This window comes from Lethenteron reissneri, chromosome 50, assembly GCF_015708825.2.
Source record: "Lethenteron reissneri isolate LAM-NWPU_2019-01 chromosome 50, ASM1570882v1, whole genome shotgun sequence".
In the NCBI taxonomy this organism is placed as follows: Eukaryota; Metazoa; Chordata; class Hyperoartia; order Petromyzontiformes; family Petromyzontidae; genus Lethenteron; species Lethenteron reissneri.
The window spans coordinates 2636910-2662161 of NC_083828.1; the positions used below are offsets into that span (position 1 = coordinate 2636910).

Sequence of the window (25252 nt, forward strand, 5' to 3'; positions counted from 1 at the left end):
GGTGCTGCTCACTCCCCCACCCTCTTGTGCCATGCCGGCCTTCGTAGGTGCTCGCTAACAGCATTTGCCCCAGGTTTGTAACACAAAGTTCCTATACCATTTGCATACACATATGTCCTGTTGTGAGATATGCAGAGCATGTGTGGCCGTCTGGAACGTTCTTCCTTCCGATATTAAGAAGCCACCAGACCTCTGCCCTTTTAAATAATCTCGATTGAGAACTAATTTTTTTCGAACTGCTTTTGGTGTTTCGTGTTGTTGCCCTCCCCCCCCCGCCCGGGACCTCCGATTAGCACGGTTAGTTACGTACGGCGCGAAATAAGTTCAACGTACACGCTTACGTACGCACACAGCACGAGTAGTGCCTGGCCCGGCGCGCTCACAACCCTTGCACCACCCCTCCCTCTACGTGTATAAAACGCCGAGGGGATCCACGTCGACATTTGCCTTGCCTTAATTTTTTCGACTCGGTTGACCCTGAAAAAAAAACCCGCATTGCGTAACTTTTAGTCGTGGCAGTCCATCGGCAACTTGGTTCCCATGAGGTCAGCCTGTGCATTATGCCTTGGCTGCCATGCACGCACACAAACACCGAGGCAGTGTTAATAAACTTGAACTAAAATATTTTTTTTATTTTACCAGGTAAGGCCCCACTGAGTTACGTAGCTCTCTTTCTAGAAGCGGCCCGGCCGTCACAAACGATAGCTCGACGAAGTGGCTTCTCATCACGTTGAAATTTATAGTAGCAGCCATATACTCGGAATGCACGTTGATTCTAAATGTGGAGGGAAAAACCGGAGGAGCCGGAGAAAAATCCTCGTGACCTCGGGGAGAGAGAAACACGCAAACTCCAAATATACAACAGGTGTCAGGGTCGGGATGGAACCCACGACGTCCTGTATACCATGTGAGGTAGTAAACATCTCGCCACAGTTATCATGCGGCGCTGCCCAGAGGTTTCCGGAGGGGCGGGTGGCCCTTGTTCACGATCCATTTGCCCATGGCGGGGCCCTCTTTCCTGTGAGGCCTGGAGCTCTACATTGCTCCCTAGTGCTGCCCTTCCCTCTGGGCAGCACTGTTGCCATGTGTCCAGGCACACGGCTGCTGAGCCGCTCGCATTGTCGTGCTGAGCAGACCTGGACAGCAGAGGCCAACGTTGCAGCCGTCCTCTGTCGAATGTGGACCGCGGCGTGGTGTTGGCCAGGCGGCTCGGAGGGACGATAGACACCGGGTCGGACCACCAAGCCGGCACCACGGAGATCCTGAGTTCAAATGGAGCAGCTACCCACGATGAAAAACTTGTATTTTGTGTTTACTTGGAGGAGACAGCGTTGGGAAGGAGGCGAATTGTCCTAGAAACAGGATCTGCAGAGGCGCGTTCCCACGCTTTTGTTTCGCCTGCGTGCAGACGGAACCATTGGGAAATTTTCCATCAAACTGAGACATTTGCCGTCCTCCATGCACGCGTACGTATGCTCATCGGAGTTATGGGGGAAGGACAACAAACTAAGCACAAAAAGCAGTTCTCAAGAAATGTGTTTTCAATATAGATGATTTAAAAGTTAATTGCTCCAGTGGCCTTCTAATGTTGGAAGGAAGAGCGTTCCAGACGGCCGTAGAAGCGCATCTGAAAGTGCGCGATGCGGTGACCGCCTTTGTTTGATGGTTAGCCTAAAGACGATGCGCGGAAGAGCGGAGTTCGCGTGGTGGTTTCTGCTCCTTGACGAGATCAGCGAGGCGTTGCGGTTTGTTTGTGGCAAGCATGTGCGTGTGCACGCGCACTCATTTGTGTTTTTCCGACATCAAACTACTGTGGCGTAACTTTACAAGGCTATTACCCGCTTTGCTCATATATATATATGCAGGCTGTCGATATCAGGCCTTGGGCTTATTGAGTATCGTCCCTGCGACTTCTCTCCGTGGCCTAACGTCTGCGCTCTGCTCTGCCCCTCTCCGCCAGCAGGGAAAGCGGCGGCGGCAGCGGCGGCAGCGGCGGCGGCGGTGGCGGCGGCGGAGGAGCGGGGATCGACGTTCTCCCCCTACAGCCGGGAGCCCAGCAGCATCCAGTGCCACCCGGTGAGTCGCTCGCACCCCCCCCCTCCCCCCATGCATGTGTGTGCGCGTGCACATGCACGTGTGCGCGTGCGCGTGCGTGCGTGTTAACGGCAGCACCGGGGGAGACAAAGGCGGCCTGACATGTTGCTAGCCCACCCCCCCCACCTTCCTCCAGTCTGAATACTCATTCTGGTGACGATAACGGAGGGGTGTGATGCGTTGTGAACCCCGTGACTTTTGAGATGTGCTTGCCGACCGTCCACACTTTGAGTGTTAGATGATGTCATCAGAGATGATGATGTCATCAGAGATGATGATGTCATCAGAGATGATGGGACCTGGGTCGACCCGCCCGGTGGCAACGTGTGAATATCGGTGCGGGGGAGATGCCGGTGACCGGACACGTGTCGGCCGCACCACCGCACTGTGTGCCATGCAAAGCCCCAGCAAGTGTTCCCTGAGCCTCGGTTTCCTCTCGCATCGCTGAATTGCGGACTTGCGCCACCCACGCCAGCGTGTCCGACGCTTCGCTGCGATGCTGTTGGCGTTTGCAATAAAAGGTAGCGGGTTTCCCCCCCTCTCGTTAAAGAGCTGCACGTAGCTGAGCGGAAGGAGAGGGCCACTTTGGAATGTCGTTCGTTGACGTCGTTGATGAGTTGGGGGTGGAGAAAGGGGCTGCTCCCAGTGGGACTCGGAGGTCCTTCTGGGTCAAAGCCAGGAGTCAAATTATTCGTTGGGAAATTTGATCACCCACGAGGGCGGTGTCAGGGAGGGGACCCGTGCTGATCTTCACGCCGTTGCCAGGGCACAGGGCGGAGATTGGCACCGTTGGCTACGTACGGTGCGAAAGAAGTTCTACTTACGTGCGTGCTGCGTGCGGGCGTGTGTCCACACGCAAGCAGCTGCGGTGGCGAACGAAAGGCCGGCCGTAAGGTTTTGTCTACAAAATGCGTAAACTACGCGGACATTACAGCTGTGTGTCTTCTCTTGTTAGCATCTGTCGCAGATGAAATCCCCCGTTTATGCTTTGCGTGTCTAATCACAGAGCAAAGTATCGTTTTTGTAAAAGGTAAAGACACGCCAAGTTGCAGCGCTGCAATTGCTCGCTGACGCCACTGCTGGCCGTTGACCCTCTACCCCTACCTTGACCAACTCGCACTCACCAACGCGGTGAAGTATGGCCAGCGAACCGTGAGAAGGCCGTCATCCAGCAGTAGATTGACGAAAGGCTGTACACGTTAAAGGAAATTGATTGCCACGCCACTGTTGACCGCTGTAGAGGGACCATTTAGAGGGTTAGTCTTGCCCTTACTCTTTGGTTTTTTCGGTAAAGTCACGTAGGTGAAAATAAAAATAAGAATAAAAAATATAAATAAATTTCTTATTTTTATATTTCACCTACGTGACTTTACCGAAAGAACCAAAGAGTATGGATCCTTGCAGTCACGAAAACTTCAAATCTAGGATAGTTTTGGCCTTCTCTTCCACACTGGTCAGATGTCTTCAGAGGGGATAGAAACACCCACGTTTGTACCCCACCACACACATGTTGCCACCGTGACGCGCCGCACGGCCGACTGCAGCTCGGGGTTGTTTGTCAGCGTTGTGCAACTGTGGACAGCTGTGAAAAAGAGCTTCATAGCTCATCGGATTCCTCCGGCATAAATTAATTTTCTGATTCTGATAGTCCGACGTTGTGTTTTTTAGTCCTGGTATTTGTTTGGTCACTTAATTTGGTCGTACGTTTATTTTTCCCTATTTGGCTTGTTTGACTCATGTTTAGTGTCCTGTGCGATATTGAACAATATGGGGTGGAGTGGTGGCGCTGTACTTAGCGCACTGTACAGCGAATCCAGTCCTGGGTCACACACTTTTATCACCCTGCACTGACCAGCGTGGTGAAGTACGGTCAGCTTGAAATGCAATCTGAACATATCTGGGGCATTGTATTTACAGAAAAAACTTCACTCTAGACGATCTGAAAAGGTCTTGTCTGGAAACTTGGACGATGTCCTGGCTGGGGGAGGGTTGCCACTGGTGCCAAACACGGGAAGTTCAACAAGAGATGTGATAAAGGCGGGCAGCGCTGCGACATTTAAAACCGTGATTCACTTGGGACGTACACGTTGCAGGGTCAAAACAGTACTAGTATCCTTTATTTAACCAGGAGATGAACATCCTTGAACCTTTGAGACACATGGAACGTTGCATATTTTGCAAGGGCACGTTACAGTATCCGCTCTTTGCGGTGGCCGTACAAAGCACCCACAATTACGACGTCATTCGTGGTCTGCGCGAGAACGCGCTGCAATATCGCGCGCTAAATGCACCGTGTGCGTGGGGGCTGGTGGTAGCCTGGGGTGAGTGGGGGGTGGGGGGGGTGCTGGTTGGGGGTGGGGGCCTTGGGTGATCAAGCGCAGAGAGCCGCGGGGCCGCCTGCACCACAATGCGTAAGCGATACGGCTCGCCAGCCCGCCCAGCTCCCTTTCGTTTCGCGTGCCAAGCCCAGGGCTCGCTGACGCACGCACACACGCGCACACGAAAGCACACACGCGCGCGCCACCGTTGTCCACGGCGCCTCGCAGAACGTGGAATGCGTTGCGGCGGGGGTTGCCGCTAGGCTCGGGGCTCCCGGCGGCCGCCCTTTTGTGTTGCGTCGTGGGCCGCTCGCGCGGGCGACGCTCGCGTGCCTCCAGCCTCCTCGCCGTCTTTGTTTGTACCGTACTGCGGCCCATCGTGCTCCTCTCCGCGGTTGCCGACGGGCCGGAGGGTGGCGGCTCCCTGGGCAGAAGTGGGGCCACCACAGAACTGTGGCCGCAGCTTTTCCACTGGGTCCGAGAGAGTAAAAAAGTGATTTCGTGGGCAAGTGAGCCATTTTAAGGCAATTGGGTTTGCTCATTTCCCGTTTACAGCCCGGAGCCACGTGTTGGGGAAATTCCACATTCCTATGGCAGGGGGTGAGTATCCATAGGACAACCGCTGTTGACTTCCTCCCCGCAAGAGTGGTACTCATTTTATTGGTCTCCCCTCCGGAGATGATGATTGTCTGAGTCGACCCCCAGGCAGGATTTTAACTCGCAACCTCGTGAGTGCGAGCCACTCGCTCGCCCCGCCACCGATTCACCCGGCCTGACTTCCTCTACCCGCTTTGACAATCGCTTTGGCCAATGTTTAAATGTTTTTCCTTTACAGTTCTCGCAAGTCACGCTTCGACATGTGTGTGTGCCTTCACCCTCGTTCGTCAGCGTGGAGCACTTTTCCAATCCCGGGTTTTTTTGGTTTACATTACTGGATGGCTAAAGTGTGAGTATTTATGATTAATCTAGCCCTTCCCCCCCCCCCCCCCCCCATGGGGGGAGAGACTTCTTGTGGTGGATCAACCAATCGGTGCCTTTAGAGGCCTCGGTCTGTTGTCTTGCAACGGTCTGCCCTGCGCAAATGTGTCACTTTCCCGTAAGCTGCACAGCTTTGGTCACACTCGGCCGTGCTGAGTATGCCGGCACAGCCGAGTGTGACCAAATTAAGTCCCAGGTTGAGTTTGATGCATCATCGTTGTTTCTTGTGCAGCAATTACAGTATGGAGCGGGTAGAATATAGAGAGAACTATGGGTACGGCCATGGCAGTTGTGACCCCCACCTTGGCTCGAGATACTTCGAGAAAGTGATTGTTCCAGAAGGGTTTAGGTACAGGATAGAGAAGCTCTTGGGGTAGAGATCACCGCAGTGGCGAGATGTTAATTACGTGGCCTGGTACACAGGAGGTTGTGGGTTCGATCCCGACCCTGAAGCCTGCTGTATATTTGGAGTTTGCGTCTCTCTCTCTCTCCCCGTGGCTGCGTGGATTTTTCTCCGGGTCCTCCGGTTTTTCCCTCCACATTTAGAATCATGCATTTAGAGTATTTGGCCGCTCTACATTTCTACACGATAAGCCACTTCTTTGAGCTATCATTTGTGCCCAGGTCGCTTCTGAAAAAGAGCTAAATAGTTCAACGGGCATTACCTGGTAAAAAAAAAGTGTAATCGTTTAGTTTAATTGCTGTGGTTATCCCACTGCGCTATTAACCTGGCCACATGAGTTCGATTCTCGGCCACCGCTAATCTCAGTGGAAAGCGATATCGGAACAGGACTGCGCGAACCCGCAACTGACCAGCTCGGTGAGGTACAGTCACGCACAGGCCACGAATCGTCACCGCGGCATGTGCTCCGGCCATGGTCGCGTAGTTTATTATTCCGAGACGTATCTTTCGGAACGAACGCGGCGGGAATAATGTCCCCCCGCGGGAATAATGTCCCCCCGCGGGGAGCTGTTTTCGCGGCGATCGTTGGTCGAGAGGACCCCTGGCAAAGTTTTGACGTTCGCCTCCGAGGTGCGGAGCGGTCCCCCACCTGGGTGGGGCACTGAGCCCCCCCCCCCGGGAATTTTTTTGTTCCCCACCTCCGTCTCTGTGATCGTCGCTTTGTAAACTGGGGTTTCGGGACGAGAGGGGTTGAGTTGTAATAAAAACGAAACAAACATTCTCCAAAGGGCCGCAGATCCTCTCCCAACAGTTCACCTCGTCTGCTTCGTGTTCCTGCTCGAGACCCCCCCCCCCCCAAGCTCCACCATCACCCTCCTCCCCTGCTCACTCCCCCGGCCACTGTGCCTGCACTTTTTAAAATGTGGATTTACGAGCGAGAGAGTGTGGTTGTCTAGAATGCTGGCAATGTCCGTGCCCCGTGGGGGTGGGGGGGCGTGATGCGGTCGGGTCGGGTGGTGGTGGTGGTGGTGGGAGTAGGGTGGTGGTGGTGGGAGTAGGGTGGTGGTGGTGGGAGTAGGGTGGTGGTGGTGGTGGGAGTAGGGTGGTGGTGGTGGTGGTGGGAGTAGGGTGGTGGTGGTGGGAGTTAAGTGGTGGTGGTGGGAGTTGGGTGTTGGTGGTTGTGGGAGTAGGGTGGTGGTGGTGGGAGTAGGGTGGTGGTGGGAGTAGGGTGGTGGTGGTGGTGGGAGTAGAGTGCTGGTGGTGGTGGTGGTAAAGTCTGCGCGTTGTGTTTTTGCTGTTTAAAGATGAAGCCTACGCTGGGCTTCGGCCTCCAGCAGAACGCTCGTTAAAAGTTCAACTTGATTTAAACGTTCAGAATTAACTTTGTTAGCGTTGAAAAAGAATGGGGGGCGGAGAGGGGGAAGTGTATATTTGTTTCAATTCAATAATATTCTTTATTTAGATCCATGGGGAACCCATTGTGCTTTGTGATACAATACTTCTTTTAGAAGGCGCAGCCCGTGGGACGAGTACAGAGAAGAGAGTTGTTGTTGTGCCGTTTGTGGGCGAAGTTCAAATTCATGGTCCGGGATGTGATACCAACAATGGGCCAGCCAACTGGAATGACGTCGCGTGCGGTATTATTTCACCCGAATTTGCCGCGGGGAATTGGGTCTTGTTTATTCTATTTGCCCATAATGCTCCGCGACGGGGCACCAACCCACAACCCTCCCCCCCCACCCCCACATCGGCTGCGAGTGGCCAGCCAACTCTGTCCGCTGTGGGATTACCAACGTGGCCTGGGTCCCCCGCTAAGGATGAGTCCAGAACCTCGTGGCAGTGAAACCCTCCCGAGCCGACCCACATCTGCAAGTCGCAGGGTGCGGTTCCCGTTCATCGCTGAATCTGGGTACGCGCGAGCGGTTCCAGCGATACTTTTATTCAGGGAGGCTTAGCGCCGTTGTTTTTTTAAAAGACATTTTACTCACCGCAAAGAACCGTAGCGACACGACCGCACGCTACGATAGCCGGCGTCAAACTGTGCCACACGTCCTTCCCGCGTGGCCTTGTTGGAGCCTCGGTACGTCTTTGCCGATTTGAAGACGTACCGATAAAGTTATTTTATACGTTCCCTTTTATTCCCCTTCGGACGTCTTTCTTGTGTACATCATCGGAATGGGAAAGGGTGAACAGATCGTTTTACCGCTGACATATATCAAACAACGGTGGCTGCAGTAGCAGCAGCAGCAGCAGCGTGAATGATGACCCAGGCGAGGTTTTTCGCGGTCCATACGGAACTCCTCTTCTCTGCGCGCTCTACCGTCCGTATCCCTTCACACCCCCACTCCCCCCACGTCTTTGCTGATGAGATGAGTTCAACCACACGTACATTAAAAGTGGGCATATCACCGTCGTTGTTTTGAATACAAAATGTACTCGGTAGAAGTAGTTCATTTTGCGCGTGAATCGCAAATCCCTTCGAGAGACGTTGGCTCCTGTTGCGCTGGAGGAACGGCGGTAATTTCGCTGTTTTCAGGTTTTAACCGCGAACGGTTTTGTGATCGTTTGACATTTGTTCTTCAACATTGGCAAGCGGGGTTCTCTCTCTCTCTCTCGCTCTCTCTTGAGGATTGTATTCAACTTCGATGTACTGTAATGAGAAATCAATTTTGGGAAGGGATTGCAAAAAAACTGTGGATTTTTTTTTAACGTAAGAATTTCGGGCCGTAGTGGTGTTTTTATTACCACCAGCAGCAGCAGCAGCAGCACAGACCATGGTGCTCTTTGGCAGAGGCAGACTTGTAGATAATGTAATCTTGCCAGGGCCCTCTGTGTTTAAGTGGGTGGGTTGGGTGGGTGGGGGCTGTGTGGGGGGGGGGGATAGTGGGGGGGGGGGGGCACGAGGGGCAGATGCAATAGAGTTCTCTGAGCTCGTCTCTGGATGATGCTAACAAAGAGCGCTTTGTACCGCGCGGGGTTTCAAGCCGCGCTGCAGAGAGCTCCTCCACCCCCCCCACCCCCACCACGCACCCATGGCCTCCTCCGTGCCCCCCTCCCACCACTTGTCCCATTTCCCCCTCTCTTTCTCTCTCTCTGTCCCTCCCCCACAATTCCCCAAATCTCCAGTGGCTGAACACTCCCCTGCTTGTGCCCCCCCTCGCCCTCCCTCCCCTTCTTGTATCCCATTCCCATCCCCCTCGTGCACTTTCCCTTTCAAAACGAGCCCTCCTCAGCCCCCCCTCCCCATCGCTCCCTCCTAGCCACCTCTCCCCCATGACACCCCCCCAGCCCCCCCCCCCCAACACGTCTTCTTGCTTTGCTCCTGTCTGCCTCTGCTGCTGGCAGCACCAAACTGCCGAAATGTGGAGGGTAAAAACCGGAGGATCCGTAGAAAAATTCCACGTGACCACAGCGAGAGAGACTATGCAAACTCCAAATATACAGGCATCGGGGTCGAGCCCACGACCTTCTGTATACCAGGCGAGTTAATTAACATCTTGCCCCCCACCTCGCCGGACTTAACTTCGTCAAACATTCAGTAGGTTCACGTTTCTTTTAAATCGTGAAACTGCCGTTGTAAATTTTATAGTAACCGTGTTCTCCGGGTTGTAACACAGTTGCTTTGGAAAGTATGGCTCACCTCAAGCTTTGGGGTTGTTTGGAAAAAGTGTGTGTTTTATAATAGGGAGGATGAGGTGCTACAGGGAGCCGTCTTCCACGTGTGATAATGATGAACTTGCTGCTCGAACCTGGGGAGAGACTTCTGGAGGATGATTCTGAACGTCAGCGGTGTCTTCTGTCCCTGGGTGGGCAACCGACCCAGACGCGCCACGGTGGCGAGATCTTGACGACCTCGCCTGATGTACAGGACGTCGTAGATTCGATCCCGAGCCTGATGCCTCTATATTTGGAATTTGCATGTTCTACCCGTGGTCGCGTGGATTTTCCTCCGGGTCCTCCGGTTTGTCCGTCCACGTTTAGAAACGCGCGTTGAGAATGTTTGGCTGCGAAGACTTTGCATGGGATAAACCACTCTGTTGAGCTGCCATTTGTGGCCTGGTCGCTTCTGAAAAAGAGCCATATGGTTCAGTGGGCCCTACCTGGTAAAATAAAAACTAGTTTCGTTTTTAGAACCGTCTTTCCCAGAAGATCATTCCAAACAACTAGATTGAAACGTGTCTTCTGGAACACTGTATTCTCTGGAATGTTGCACCTCCAACTTTTATTTTAATATACGGGGTGGGTGGGAGTGCTGTGTCTATTTTGGAGAATATGGTAAAAAGAAGACATTAAAAAAATGATGTAGTCAGCCTTGCTATTACAGCAGTGTAGTGATGGCTTGATGCTGTCATTCCCGTACTTTTTAATATCAGCGCAGACACCGCTAGAGCGTGCTATTGCTGCACGCTTTACTGTTACTTTTAACTTTTTTCCTCATTCATGAAATTCCCAACCTCGCATCGAACATGCTCAGGATACACAACCTCAGGTGCATGTGCGTGCGTGTGCTGAACTCCTTTCGCACCGCACGTAGCCAACCACGCTCATCGGAGGTGGCAGGGGAAGGGCAACACATTGAACGCAAACAGCAGTTCTATAGAAATTAGTTTTTCAATTTACGTGGAGGCCTTTCTTCCATGCAGCTGATTGATACCCCGGGTAAGGGGAGGAACCAGTTGTGCGTTGGTTTGCACACCGCCTCGTCAGCCGGTAACCTCAGTTCGATTCCTGGCTATGGCTGGCGTCAGCTGGCGATTGATATCCGAACCGGTCCTGGGCCACCTGTCCACCAGCCAACACCGACCAGCGTGGCGAAGTGCGGTCAGACAACCACCATGGCGGACACGGTGTGAGGAGGCCGTCATCCACGGCAGTTGGAAGTCACAACAGAGGAGCTCTTTGTTTTAACGGGTAGAGTCGCCCTTTCGAGGCGTGCACGCACGCGCACGTGTGCGCGTTTGTCACCCGTCACGGTCAATTCAGTCGCGAGGTTTCGGTTGCCCGCTGCCGATCCGGTGGTCGATCACTTGTCCTCAAAGAGCATCAGTCGCCGTTGTTCCGGCTGGGAAAATCCAGCGAGAGTTCTTTCGGTGGCACACTCTTCGCTCTGATCAAAGATCCCCCCCCCAACCACCACCACCACGGCCGCCCCTCCCTCCCTCTCCCCCGAACTGGCCGATCCTAAAAAAAAACAACAACCCACAAGACGCCCTCTGTGAATGGGGAGGTTAATTACGCGGTAAAAGCAGATGTGAGCATCTTCGTGGGTTCTTTCCAGTGGAAATGTCTCAAAATAAAGTGAAACAAAGGGGCCACGTCTGTGTGATCGATAATGACGAGAGGGAGGCATGCGCATCCTATCCGGAGGGAGCCATCAAATAGCTGCTCTGAGCATTGGACCATATGCCTTCCGCAAAGCACTGTTGCGATCTTGTTAAGCAACTGGGATGGCTTGTAAGCGCATTTTAGCTGCAGCAAAAAATGTTCTGTATTCAAATATGAAATACACACGTGTACACGAAATTCTCAGATATAATTTTTACGACGCTGAGTAATTACGTGCCGGGCGTCGCTGATAGATGTGACGTGCGCGTGCACGCACGCATACTGCCATCGCCACGCAAACACAGCTGCCTCCGTGGACGCGCGCGCACGTTTGTACACACCCATGCTTAAACACACAAAGATAAAGACCCCCGTGTAGCCTTAACAAACTGTTGGGGCAAGTGCTGTCATCGAACACCTATGAAGGCTGGCACGGCACACGAGCAGGGTGGGTGGCCAGCACCATGCCCAGCCACTTCCGTCTCCCCCGTGACGATGTTCACACACCGCACCAGGTACTCATTTTTAAGGATGAGTCAACCTAGGGGAGGCCCAGGACTGGTTCAGATAATCACGACTGGTGTTGGCCGTGAGCGGGAATCGAACTCGGGTCGCCGGGTTCATAGTCTGGCGCGTTAACCGCTGCGCCACCGCTCTCCGCGCACACGCGGCCAGCGAGCATCTTTCTGGCAAATCGCCTGATGAAGCTGCTTGTAAATGTTGTGGGTTTACTCTGGAGCACACCGGCGTGCTGAAGTAGTGAGTAATTGGCACGCTTTGTTTACGTGGCGAACCTTACTGGCTTGCCGCGTCGGGTGGTGGTGGGTTATCGACGCATTTATATTCGTGCGATCTCACCCAAAACACCGTTACTATGAATAACATTGGTCAGGGAAACCTCCGTGTTAACCTTCGTTCCTCCATTTGTTGGTAATCACACGGCGCCAAATACTCATTGAAGGACGAGTCGACCTAGAGGGGGAGGCTCAGAGCGTGCTCGTGTGAAGACGACTTCGACGCACTTGTCTTGAGATGGTTTCTTTTATTGAGGAGCCACGTGCTCGCACTCGAGCAGGCGGAGACCCCCACTGCAACAGCCCCGAGTCTCCCGCGCATCTCGCTTATATCCGGTCCGAGGCCACGCCCCCGTTCCCGAACCTTCTCGCTGGTTCTAGACCGCTCGCTCCACCAGCAGACTCCACCTTCCCCTACCGTCACCTGGCCACGCTCCTATTCTCCATCATTCCCATTGCCACCACTCGCACTGCAGGCTGACTCCCCTGTCATTACCTCCCGTGGCCACTAGTCCACTCACACCGGAGGTTGTTGACTCTACAGTCATTACACTTGTATTCTAACTGAGACTGCGTTAGTGCATGGCGCAGGATCGAAGCCGGGTCACCGGGATCGTAGTGCACGGTGCGCGAGCCACACCACCGCCACCGCCGGCTACCACCACCATCACCGCCGCCACCGCCGGCTACCACTGCCGCCACCACCATCACCGCCACCGCCGTCGGTTACCACTGCCGCCACCACCATCACCGCCACCACCGCCGGTTACCACTGCCGCCACCGCCATCACCGCCGCTACCACCGCCACCATCGCCACCACCGCATTTGCGATTTCCAGTTTCAATATGGGCCGGACTCCAACCGGCTACTCGGTTTACCGAGCCAGACCACGTGGAAGAGGAGAGCCGGGTGCGAATAAAATAAATCTGTCTCTAGCGATGTGAACGGTCAGCAGTCCGTACCCAGGCTGCTGGCTGCACCACGCTTGATGCTCGTAAAATAAAATAGTTCAGTGCCAGTTGTATTTATTTTTTCGTCATTTGCTCACTTTTCCTATACGTTGCACCCCTATCGTGTTATTGTGCTGTTTGTTGTTGTTGTTGTGACGTTCTGATCCACCCCTACTGGACATCTGTTGAAAAAGAGCTTTATAGCTCATCGGATTCCTCTGTACGTTTTAGAGTCTTGGGCCCTCTGCTTACTCCTCTTCCCGGCTTTGCTCTCATTTGCCCCCTCCCCTTGTCCCCCTCCCCTTGCCCCCCTCCCCCACACCCCCCCCCAACTTCCCCACCGACTCGTCCACCAAGCCGGGCGTACTCGGGAGACAGCGCACACACACGCGGCTCAACGCACGTGCACGCGCGCGCACACATACGCACGCGCACCCACTAACGCAAGGCACGACCTTGAACCCCGTGATTGAACGGGCTATTAATCATCCCAGGCAGGCAGCAGCCAAAAGCAGTGTTTACTGAGGCTGAGGGACCGGGGTGGGGGGGGGTGCATGTGGACGCGTGGGTGGGTGCGTGCGTGGGTGTTTGTGTGCGTGTGTGTGGGTGTGTGCGGTGTTGCTGAGGGGGGTAAGGGGGGCATGGTGGTGGTGGGGGTGGATGGGTTGAGATGTGGTTGCTGAGAGTTGGGAGGGCGCCTGTCATTGTTGGATTTGCTGAGATATTTTGCTGGGCACGCACGCACACACACACGAGTGTCCATGCGCGTCGTCTCCCCTGCACCGGTTTGCGGGCAGAGACGGGATGGGGGAGATGAGGCGGTGGCAAGGGGGTGGTTGGGAGGATGGCAGAGAGCTTCCTAGGTTAAGGGTCACGCCAGGGCACGCCAGGGCACACTTTTGCCTGTGTTTGACTGTGCGTGCCCTCTCACCTGGGGAAGGGGTAGTCTCGTGGTTAGCGTACCACGCTACGAACCCAGCGGTCCGAGTTCCATTCCCGCTCATGGCTAACATGGGTGACGAACAAATGAACCGGTCCTGTGCCTCCCCTAGGTCGACTCAGCCTGTACCTGGTGCGGTGTGCAAATATTAACACTGGGGAGTCAAAGGCAGACACACCCCCTTGGGCACTGTGCTGGCCTTAATAGGTGTTAATAGGTGTTCGCTAACAGCACTTGGCCCAACGGTCTGCAGTGCTATACAGGGGATCTTTGTATTTACTAGCTTACACAATCGTCTGTGTGAGACCGTGTGTACTAGCTTTTAGAGCGGTAGTGTAGCGGTTAACGCTACGCTGCGCTACGAACCCTGCGACCCAAATTCGATTCCCGCTCACGGCCAACACCGGTGACGATTATTTGAACAGGTCCTGGGCCTCCCCTAGATCGATTCAGCCTCAAATGAGTACCTGGTGCGCTGTGTAAACATCACTACTGGGGAGACAAAGGCGGCCGGGTGTGATGCTGGCCACCCACCTTCTCGTGTGTAGTACCGGCCTTCATAGGTGCTCGTTAACAGCACTTGCTCCTGCAGTCTGCTAAGGCTTTACCGGGGATCTTTGTTGCTAGCTTTTCTAAGAGATTGTGTGTGTGTAGAGATTATGCCTCATCCGCACAACTCTTATTCTGGACCGTAGCCAGACGACCCTGCGGTCTATAGCCAGGCTGACCAATTCCCACGGCTGCCCCATGTCAGATTGAGCGTTCCTGCTGCCGAGGGCGCCGTCGGCGTCGACGCTCGCCGGACTCGGGATTCCTCGCGTGCAGGGTGACGGTGCCCTGCGCATGGCTGGGCCGCCCCCGCATCGCCAACTCCGCCCGTGCCGGGAGTAGCGCGCGGCAGCGCGAGAGTGAGGTGTAGCATCGCCGCAGCCGGCGACGAGCGGCAGTTGTCGCTCATCTTGCTCGTGGCACATTTCGTGGACGCCTCTTATGCCGTTGCAGTCCGGGGGGGAAATTGGTTAATGGCGCCACGGTGGCGAGATGTTGGCTGCCTCGCCTGGTTTGCAGGAGGTCGTGGATGGCGACTCTGACGCGTGTATATTTGGACTCTGCACGTGTCTCTCTGCGGTCGCGTGGATTTTTCTCCGGGTCCTCCGGTTTTTCCCTCCACCATGCATTTTCCACGTGGGAGAGAGGCATCCGAACACTCCAAATATCCAGCAGCAGGTGTCGGGGTCTGAATCGGACCCACGACCTCCTGCACGCCAGGCGAGGTAGTTAACGTCTCCCAGCCACCGTGGCGGTTGCCCGGCGTGCGAGCGGCGCTGGCCTTGCCTCCGCGTGGGTGCCGAGCTGGTGGCCGCAGCGCTACGGGCGCTCGCCTCGCCGCGCCGTCACCCGGCTGACGAGGGGCATCCCTTGCCTTGCCCGTTGGTCTCTGTGCTCGAGCTGGGGGGTTTGGGGATCGGCCCCACTGCTTCGTTAACAGCTGCGGCCGAATACATTGAAGGCTCGTCGGTGATTGTGCAAAGGGCAAATGTGTGAATCCTCGAAACGCTAAAGTTGCAGAGGTGATACGGTGGGGGAGGGGGGGGCGGTTGTGAGGGACACGACGCTTGAGGTGAACAACGTGTCCACCGCTCATCGGTCACGACGCGTCGTGACCGATGAGCGGGGAGGCCCACAGAAAGTACGTTGTGTAAACGTTCGTCTACACACGCCCGTGCGTGCATGTGTGTGAGTGTGTGTGAGTGTGTCCCCGCGTTGGGGAGCGGTAGTGTAGCGGTTAGCGCGCTGCGCTATGAACCTGGCGACCCGGGTTCGATTCCCGCTCACGGCCAATACCAGTGACGATTATCTGAACCGGTTCTGGGCCTCCCCTAGGTCGACTCAGCCTTAAATGAGCACCGGGTGCGGTGTGTAAACATCGCCACTGGGGAGACAAAGGCGGTCGGGCATGGTGCTGGCCACCCACCCCCTCGTGTACCGTTCCGGCCTTCATAGGTGCTCGCTAACAGCACTTGCCCCTACAGTCTGTTTAGGCTACACGGGGGATCTTTGTCCCCGCGTTAGTCGTGTGTGGAGAGCCGCGCCGTTGGCCCGTGGGGCTGTCTTATTTGATGGCGCGATTGACGTGTTGACGGAGAGGCCTTGCAAAGCCCATTGGCGGTTCAACGATGGCCAGAATTGATTTTAAATTTGTATTCCTGAAGTATGTCCGGTGAGTTGTGTGAGGTGGGGGTGGAACCAGTGTGAGTGTTGTTGCAACTGGACTCGTGCATTTGTTGTACAGTTGTACAGGGTGGCCCAAAAGTTAGGACACGTAGGGTTATTTCATTTACTTTAACACTGGTATTCAAACATTTTAACACTGGCATTAAAACATGAATTGTTACATTTCGTACATTCATAATTTATCTATCATTATGATCTCTTTTCATCCTTTCTGTGGGGGTCACCTCAAATCCAAAACTCGACCAAGATTACACATCACTATGATCTAAAAAAAAAAAATCCTACATTCATTTCATAAGAGAATTCATGCATGCGTTAACGGAAGTCGGTTTTAACATGTGTAATTTGTTAAAATAACTCTGTAGTAAAAACCCTTTGCATTAAAATGTGCTTCCATCTCGTGTTTTGGCTTCCGTGCCTGACTCAGAGGTTAACCGTGTTCATCCCGCAAAGTTGATCAATAACCGCTCGCTTTCATTCAATAGCAATAAAAATAATAAAAAGTTCGGACAGGTCGTCCATGACAGGCCCTCCTTAGGGATGGCACAGGCCCATAGTGCCGTGCTCAAGTGAAGCGTTGCTCGATGAACGCAAATCAATCCGCTTCTTGCGGAGGAGCTGGTCACGACAGACAGTCCTGCGCGGGGAGGGCCCACGGTCCTTCGTTACGTGTCATCGCCGCCGCGAGCCATGTTCAGTCCACTGCTGCTGCTGCTTGAACGTCTCCCCGAGCCACTGCCGCCGCCACCACCTCTCATAATCCTGCGTTTGGATAATCCACTTAGCAACTGCACGTGAAGTGATTTCATCACGACAGCTTTAGCCTTGAATGTTAATACATAGCGCGTGTGTATGTTGAACTTATTTCGCGCCGTACGTAGCCAATCGGAGGTGTGGTAGTCGGCACTTGACGATGTTCGTGTGTTGTTACCACCATATCACGTTGTTGTGCTGAGAAAGAAATAAAGACTAAATCCATCGTCCTATCAAGCTTCGCAGATTCCAGCGGCGTTTTTGTTTAAGCGAACATACTCGGGACCGGTTTCGACTTTTCAAGTCTTATCAGGAGAGTCAGGCCTATTACAAAAATATAAGCCTGCCTTTTCTTGTTTTACCCATAATCCTTCATGGCAGTGTATAATGAGTCCCGCATTTTCCGGATTATAAGACACTCCGGGAAGTAAGATGTGTGCCCAGTGCCAGGTGGGAAGCAGTCTGGTCACACGCACAGACACGCTTACCAGTTTATGAGATTTTTGCTTTAAAATACAAAGGGACAAAGTGGATCTTGTGATCCGGAGAATACGTTAATTGTGGTACTGGAGTTGAGCCACGGAGGCAAAGAGGGAATTCCTCATCAAAGTTGTAAGAGATAATAGCTGACACGTTTCTTAAATTGAGCAAGGCTATTATCTTAAGAGTCTTGGGAAATGAGACGATGGGTTGGAATTCCAAAGTTGAGCAGTGTGCAAGGGGGAATAAGCAGCAAGACAAGTGATGTGACCTGGAGTGTAGTGGTTTAACACAATGTGGTGAAGGTGGTGGTGGTTTAACAGTGTCGGTGGTGGTTGAACATATTGTGATGGTGGAAGTTGAACACAGTGTGGTGGTTGAACACGGTGTAGATGGTGGTTGATAAGACGAGAGTCGTCCAGCGTTTGCTAGAGACAGAGTCCTCAACACGGGTGGAGGAATCAACGAGTGAGGTTCACGGGAGCGCGCACCGCACACGCTACCCATCCCGCGCCGGCCCCAGCGCCAGCAGCGGCTGCAGCCCCGTTGAAACGGCGCCACGAGGAGAAGCTGAAGAAACAAACAAATGACCGCCCGAGCATTGTCTGGAGATCTCGCTTGAGACGGTGGCCTTGTTTCTCACGATAAAGCCATTAATTCCCGTCTGAGCCAAATGACCCAGTCCAGCGGTTTAGGTGGGCAAGGCTCTCAATGGGTTGAGGGAGATGAGGGCCGGAGATGGTTGGGGGTGAGGGGAGGTGAGCTGGGGGGGAGGGGGGGGTGACAGGGGGAGATGGGGGGGTGAGGGGGGGGTGAGCTGGGGGGGAGGGGGGTGAGGTGGCGGGGTGAGATGGTGGGGGGTGAGGGGGGGTGGGGGGAAGGGGTGAGGTGGCAGGGTTAGATGGTGGGGGGTGAGGGGGGGTGAGCTGGGGGGGAGGGGGGTGGCAGGGGGAGATGGGGGGGTGAGGGGGAGGGGTGAGCTGGGAGGAGGGGGGGGGTGAGGTGGCGGGGTGAGGTGGGGGGGGCCTAAATGAGCTGTGGGGGATTGGATGATGCGGGAGAGTGGTGGTTGTCAGGACAGAGTGCTGCCTGTCAGCCCGAGTTGTAATTGCTGCTGTGTGTGTGTTTGTGGGGAGCGGTAGAGTGGCGGTTAGCGCTACGCTGCGCTACGAACCCGGCTTTACCCGGGTTCGATTCCCGCTCACGGCCAACAACCACGAGTGACGATTATCTGGACCGGTCCCGGAGCTCCCCTAGGTCGACTCAGCCTCAAATGAGTACCTGGTGCGATATGTATAAACATCGGCACTAGGGAGACAAAGGCGGCCGGGCGTGGTGTTTGCCACCCACCCCCTCGTGTGCCGTGCCGGCCTTTATAGGTGCTCGCTAACAGCACTTGCCCCTACAATCAGGCTATATGGGGGATCTTTGTCTTTTATCTTTGTGGAGCCTGGGTCTGTGCCGTGACCTCCTGCTAGTGGGCGTTCGACGCTTCACGTGGCCTTAAAGTGCACTTACCCTGGCACAAGCGCCGTGGTGACATCACTGCCACTTAGTGGCCAATGGCAGTTGTTGTGGTGCCTGTTTCTTGCCCCCCTAGATTTGTTTGAGGCTGTGATCATTACCGCCCCCGAAATGATGCATCCCAGTATCCCCTACACAATACAAGTAGCCGTATTCTCTGGATAGTGAGACACGCACCCCAGGCTTTCTTTTGTCCAGTGTCAGTTACGTTAACACTAATCTGGTCTCCGCACACGCGCGCGCGCACATACACACGGCACCCCCAACTTTTACTTGAGAATATAAGGGAGGTGGAAAGTGCTCCTTGCAATACGGAGAATACGGTAACAACTTGGCCGTACGCTGCGCGAGTGTTGCGGTCACAAGCATCAGGAAGGCGTGGACCAAATCATTCTGTTGAGCAGCAGTAGGAGATCATCAGAATCAGAATGTTTATTTATAACTGGAGGAATCCGATGAGCTATGAAGCTCGTTTTCACAGGGGGTAAGATCGTTACAACACCAAACAATACAAAAAAACGAAACGAGTGCAAAATATAGGGAAGGTAAACAAAGGAATACAAATAAAAACGGAACACATTTTACCAGGTAAAGCCCACTGAGCCGTCGGCTTCTTTCCCAGCAGCGACCTGGCCACCGCAAACGATAGCTCAGCGAAGCCGCCATGCAGATTTCAATTTTGTAAAGTCTCCGTCGCCATCAGCGGTGGGGCAGGCACAGCCGGCTGTGGGAGCAACAGCAGGGAGGAGGAGGAGGAAGAGTGAAAGTCGCCCTCAGGTAGTGGGGCCATGCCAGCCTGGGTGTGCGAAGGCCGCGGTGGGAGGAGGAGGTGGGCTGGGTGGGTCTTACGGAACTAATAATGCGAGATGGGAAAGGATAAATTAAAGGTCGTGACCGCCGCTTGGGGTTTCTTCTTGATCTCGGTTGAGCTCGGCGCGCTTGTACAACCCCTATTTGTCTTTTGTCAACGTGACACATTTTTTACTGTTTGGCCATGTCGGGTGGTGGAGGGTTACGACACATTTAGAAATAACGCGGTCTAACCCAAAAAAACCTTTATTATGAATAATATTGGTCGCGAAAGCCTACGTGTTAAACCCCCCTCTGTCGATCCGCTGCTGGATGAGGGCCTCCGCCCGGGCCGCGCGGGCCTTCAGGGTTATTTCAGAGTGTGAGTTGGTTGTTCGTGAAGGGAGGGTAGATAGCGGGGAGCGTCGAAGTACTGTACAACAATGGATGTAAATTATTGCACTGCCCCCTCTTGGCCACCACGTGGCCCCCGCGACTTGGCTGGATTGGTCAGGAGCAGGAGAGACCCCGAGCGTGTGTGCGTGTGTTCATTCGGCCGTTAAATGTACCTGTGTGTTTCTGCTCCCCCCCCCCACTGCCCCTCTCTCCTGTGCCCTTGCAGCAGCAGCAGCAGCAGCCCCCCCTGCTGCCCCCCGAGCTGGCGCTGCAGAGCCCGGGGGGGGCCCTGTCCCCTCCGGCCAAGCCGGCCTCGCCGTACTACCAATCCTACGGGGCGGGGAATCCGCGTCGCCGGCCGCTCCCGGAGCCTTCCCCTGCCGGTAAAGCAGCGACCTCACTCTCCTCCTCGCCCCGCCCCCCCTCCACCTCCTCACTCGTTCCTTGTAGAAAAGCGGACGGCCGTGGGGTGTCCTTCGTGGGATCGTATTGGCTCTGACACAGCTGGCTTAGGTGACAAACACGGCCTGCTTTTTTGTTTTGTTTAACAAAGTTCAAGGAAAGCAGCTCATTTGAATTCCCAGCAAAGGGGGAAGGGGACACGGAGCTGTTAACGCAATGTTTAATTAATCGGTTAGCTGGTTTATAACTTGTGCAGACATTCTCATATAACTTATTACCATTGATAAAGTCAGCGCCTGAAATGTCAATGTCTAATACTTCCGTATAAGTCGGGAGAAGTAAGCCGGCAGTTTTGAGATTTGAGGTTGTTAACCCAGTCTCCCACTCGCATTAAATCGAATTCGATGCCAATTCAAACCAATGGTGTCCCCCAGCTCTTTGGCCTGTTCCAGCTGGGCCAGGACGGTATTGGTAGCGAACGGCGCACTCGCCGCTCGTTGCAGAGGTTTGCAAATTCGAAGCCAGCGGCCACCCTGGTTAATACTGCGAGTGTGTTAGCCGTAAACAAAAAAATATATATATCCCACTTCGCCTTCACAGGGGACGCTAAAAAATGTGCTACGTAGGACATTCATTTACAAGAGTTGGCGGTTTTCCCATTTGCCAAAATTGGTGCTTCGGGACACATTCTTCACTTTGTGTGAGGCCGCGATGTCGAGGAATGGATCGTGATGATGACGGTGATGATGCTGAGGAAGCCATAAGAACACAAGGCCATTGTGACCTTAATGAGATCAGAACTGGGGTTGTTCCATCGACATATAAACTAAACAGTTTTTTTATTTTACAAGATAAGGACCCACCGTGCTATGTAGCGCTTTTTCAGAAGTGATCTGGCCACCACGAATGATAGCTCCACGAAGTGGCATATCCTGTGGAAATGTATCGCAGCCAAATAGTCTATGTAAGCCAAGACTGAGGGAAACTTACTTTTCTATGGCGACTCGCCTGAGTTAATTGGCTTCATTCGAATGATTAGCACGGTTTGCAACGTACGGTGCGAAAGATGTTCTACATACAAAGGCAAAGATCCCCCGTATAGCCTTGACAGAGTGTTGCGGCAAGTGCTGTTAGCGAGTAGCACGTATGTAGGCCGGACCATAGAGTTACAGGACAACAATTGATGCTTTTCGCACTGCCCTCTGCTGCCACCGTGTTCGCCCCACGACCTATAACGCCTGCTATGCATGGCGGTCACCCATCCCCAAGCACTCTCCAGGCTCAACTCACGCTCTGCTGTATCCTAAATGACTGGAAGCATCTCCTGGCTAAACAAAGGATGCCACCACTGCTGCCACTTTGTGGGAGCTATCACAGGCGCTGAGAAACAAGGCAGCGTCTGCTTGTGCGTGTGTACGCGTGTGTGTGTATGCGCGTGTACGCGTGCGTATGTGTGCGTGCATGCGTGTGCACGTGTGCGTGCGTGTGCGCGGATGCGTGTGCGTGCAACACCCCACGCGCATCACCGTCACGTGAAGCGACAGCCTTGCGGCGTTCGAGTCGCCCTAAACGCGTTGGCCGCACGGTGCCGCGGATTAACAGCGAGATGGAACGAAGACGCATTTCTCCCACGCGTCAGCTCGCATTATTTCAGCCGCTCCTAGGCTGCGCCGCTCGCACGCCGTTGCACATGTTACGTCAAGACTCGTTAGGTTTGGGGAAGGGTGACCTGAAGCCCTGGTGTGCCGGTCACCTGATGACTGAGTTTTTTTCCACAGTCTTTCCACATCCAAAATCCAAAAACTGTATATTTATTGAACAGATTTTTTTTACAAATTTTTTTACATTTTTTTTTACAATTTTTAGTTTTACCTCCAGGTAAGGTCCACTGAGCTATGTAGATAGCTGTTTTTCAGAAACGACCTGGCCGCAAATGATAGCTCAGCGAAGTGGCTTATTACAGCAGCCAAAGACTCTGAACGCGTGATGTTGATTCTAAATGTGGAGGGAAAAACCGGAGGACCCGGAGAAAAATCCACACGACCACGCCGGAGAACATGCAAACTCCACATGTGCAGGCGTCCGGGTCGGGGTCGAACCCACTATCTCCGGCATGCCAGGCTTGGTAGTTAACATCTTGCCACCGTGGCGCCCCACGCGACGCCAAAGACGCCTTCTTGTCGTCCGATGGTTCGACTTCGTCAGAAACGTCCCCGTTGCATCTACGAACCGGTCTTCTGGCGAACGAGAGCTTTGTGAGTTCGAGGGAGACGGCCGTGTCACTCGGTGGGCACGTCGCCCCGTCTTGATGCGCAAACTCCCGCGGCAAAATTTTGCGCAACTTGGGTTGGCGGTCGACGTTTTCAGTGAGAAGTGTGACCCTCTCACGAATGGCGCCGCCCTCCCGGTCGGCCCTCCCCGCCCGTGAGGCGTGGATCAAACGACTCGAGACACCGGTGTACGGCCGACTGTGCGCGACGAACGTGCGAATGAACGATGCTGCTAATAATGGTTCTCAGAGCTCGAGGTACGCGTCGATGAGTGAACGTCGTTTCTCGTTTGTGCGTGGCCCGCGTGCGTTCTAGACGTTCAAAACAAGAAGGTGCGCAAGGTTCCTCCTGGTCTGCCATCGTCGGTGAGTCCCTCGCTCCGTCCCCAAATGATGACAGCATTGTCGCCCCACGTTCACCCGCCTAACCACCACCGCCACCACCACCGCCACCACCACGTGTCATGGGCCGTGGGGCTACACCGTGGGCAGTAGAGTAGTAACGTGCAAATAAATACAGGGTGCTTCAAAATAATGTTAACGCTTACACGGGACTATTGTTTTTAATGGAAAAGAACGGATAATGCACTGTAACACGATAGCTTCAATAAGTCGAAGAGTCTCAACTCGTTCGCCATCGTTGTCAACGCGTGCCTGGAATCTTCTCCAGGTGGTCTCCAGAGCCCGTAGGCAGCACATTTCTCGTGGTGCTGTTGCAAATTCTCAGAAGTGTGAAAACAAATTTTGAAGCACCCTTTATCTAATTGGACTGTACCTCTATGCTCCGGCATCGATGTTTTCTGCCACCGCCGACCCGCACTGATGAGAAATTTTGTCAAACGCGTCGTGGGCCGGGGGGACTCATCCAGCAGTGGAGAGAAACAAGTGCCGCTAGTCCGCCGTGAAAAATAATCCCTCCCAGGTTTACGTGTCGGGCTCTTTATGGTCTTAGCACAAATGCGATTGCGGGTTAAATATTAGTTTTGAAATGTAAGCGAAAGCTGCCTTTGACATAGCCCGTCGGCAAAGACGCTACCGCAGTAAAGTTGAATTAACAGGAAACAACGAGCTGCATTGAAACCGCGTTTACGAACGAGGCTGGCGTTGGCAGCGCCACCTCGTTCGCTGGTCGTCGTATTCGCGAGCAAAGGCAACCGGGGTGCCCGCGTTGCCGCACCACTCGAGACGTGCAGGAGGAGGAGACGTCTTGCCGAGAGGAGGTAGACACCTGCAGGTGATGCCGGAGCGCGACGGTAATCCTGTCGGCGGAGAGAGATTCAAAACGTGGGGGGGGGGGGGGGGGGGGGTTGGAAATGCTTCTCTCTGTGTCTATATGTCAAGTGCACCGCGTTCGCATCTAAATGGGTGGAACAAAATTTACCAAACAGTCGCACAAACGCCCCAAAGCCGCCGCGCCCGCCCCGTCTCTCCGGCGGCACGCTCGGAGGCACCGTTAATACGTCGGCGACGGCTTAGGGAGCGACATTGTCAGCACTTTGCCGTCTGTGGCCTCCCGAGGGGGTGTGCCGCTCGTGCTACCCACAATCCCCTGCTCACCCTTGGGCCCCCCCCTCGCCCCCCCAACCGCCTGCCCGAGCGTCCCTCTCGTCCCCTCTCCCGTCTCCCCGCGGGCGGCGCGGGTGGGGAGTGGGTGGGGGGGGGGGGCAGGATGATGTCACCGCGCGAGCGCGGGGAACCCGATGTTAAATTAATGGCCGTGCTTGAGTTGGCGTCGAAGGACCGCGGTCCGTGCGACGCGCGGGGTTGAGTTGGGAGCGGGGGAGGGAGGGGCGTTAACAAGGTGAGAGCCTCATTAAAGCATTGTGTCGTCAGCATCAGCAGCTGACGTTGATGACACCTGCTGGGGCTGGGAGCTCCAGGAGGAGGAAGGGGGGGGATGTTTATTCACCCCTTGACTTGACTCGGGTGAAGAGGTAAAGGTGCAGCCCTGCTGTTGCTCGCTCACCACCACTGCTGGCAGAAGGCCCCCCCCCCCCCCCCCCCCCCCCCCGCTCGAGCGAACTTTAGAGGTTGCTTGGTCTCCTTTTCCACAGCGACCAGGCGGGTAGGCAAGGGGTGGGTGTACCCACACTGTGCCCCACCGCACGCCACGACCTGCCGATCATAAACTAACCGTGGATTGGATTTCTCGGCGTCCGTGCCGCCGCCGCCGCCCACTGATGGCTTAGTTCGTCTTAACAATTAGCGATTCTCGTTGGGGTCATGGATCTTGATGCAGAGAGAGCTCTCGGGGCGGGCGCCATGGTGCCCTGTGTGCCCGCTCCTGCCAGCTGACTTCATCCCCGCTCCACTACCCATGAGCCTCACTGATTTTTCTGCATCTCCGAGCGAGCTGCAGACAGAGTTTGAGCCACACTTTACCCCACCAAACACGACCTGCCGGTCACACACACACACAATCGGTGGCACAGCACCTGGTGCACTACCCTACGAACCCGGCGACCCTGAGTTAAATTTACGCTAGCGGCCAACAACAGTGATGATTATCTGAACCGGACTTGGGCCTCCCCTAGGTCGGCTTAGCTTCAAATGAGTACCCAGTGCGATGTGTAAAACATTACCACTGGGGAGACAAAGTGT

At 54.5% G+C, this 25252-nt stretch overlaps 1 protein-coding gene across 8 annotated transcripts in view; it reads left to right on the forward strand.

The window, feature by feature from the left end:
- The window catches only part of LOC133355062 (transcription factor 12-like), a 249467-nt gene that overhangs the window by 135673 nt on the left and 88542 nt on the right, over window positions 1-25252 (forward strand). For 4 of the 8 annotated variants that reach the window (XM_061572332.1, XM_061572337.1, XM_061572334.1 and 1 more), the window contains exons 6-8: window positions 1961-2075; window positions 20203-20363; window positions 22968-23017. In XM_061572332.1, coding sequence (XP_061428316.1) covers window positions 1961-2075; window positions 20203-20363; window positions 22968-23017 — 326 coding nt within the window. Of the gene's footprint in view, window positions 1-1960; window positions 2077-20202; window positions 20364-22967; window positions 23018-25252 lie in introns of all 8 variants that reach the window. The other 4 variants (XM_061572336.1, XM_061572338.1, XM_061572335.1 and 1 more) reach the window with 3 other exon arrangements.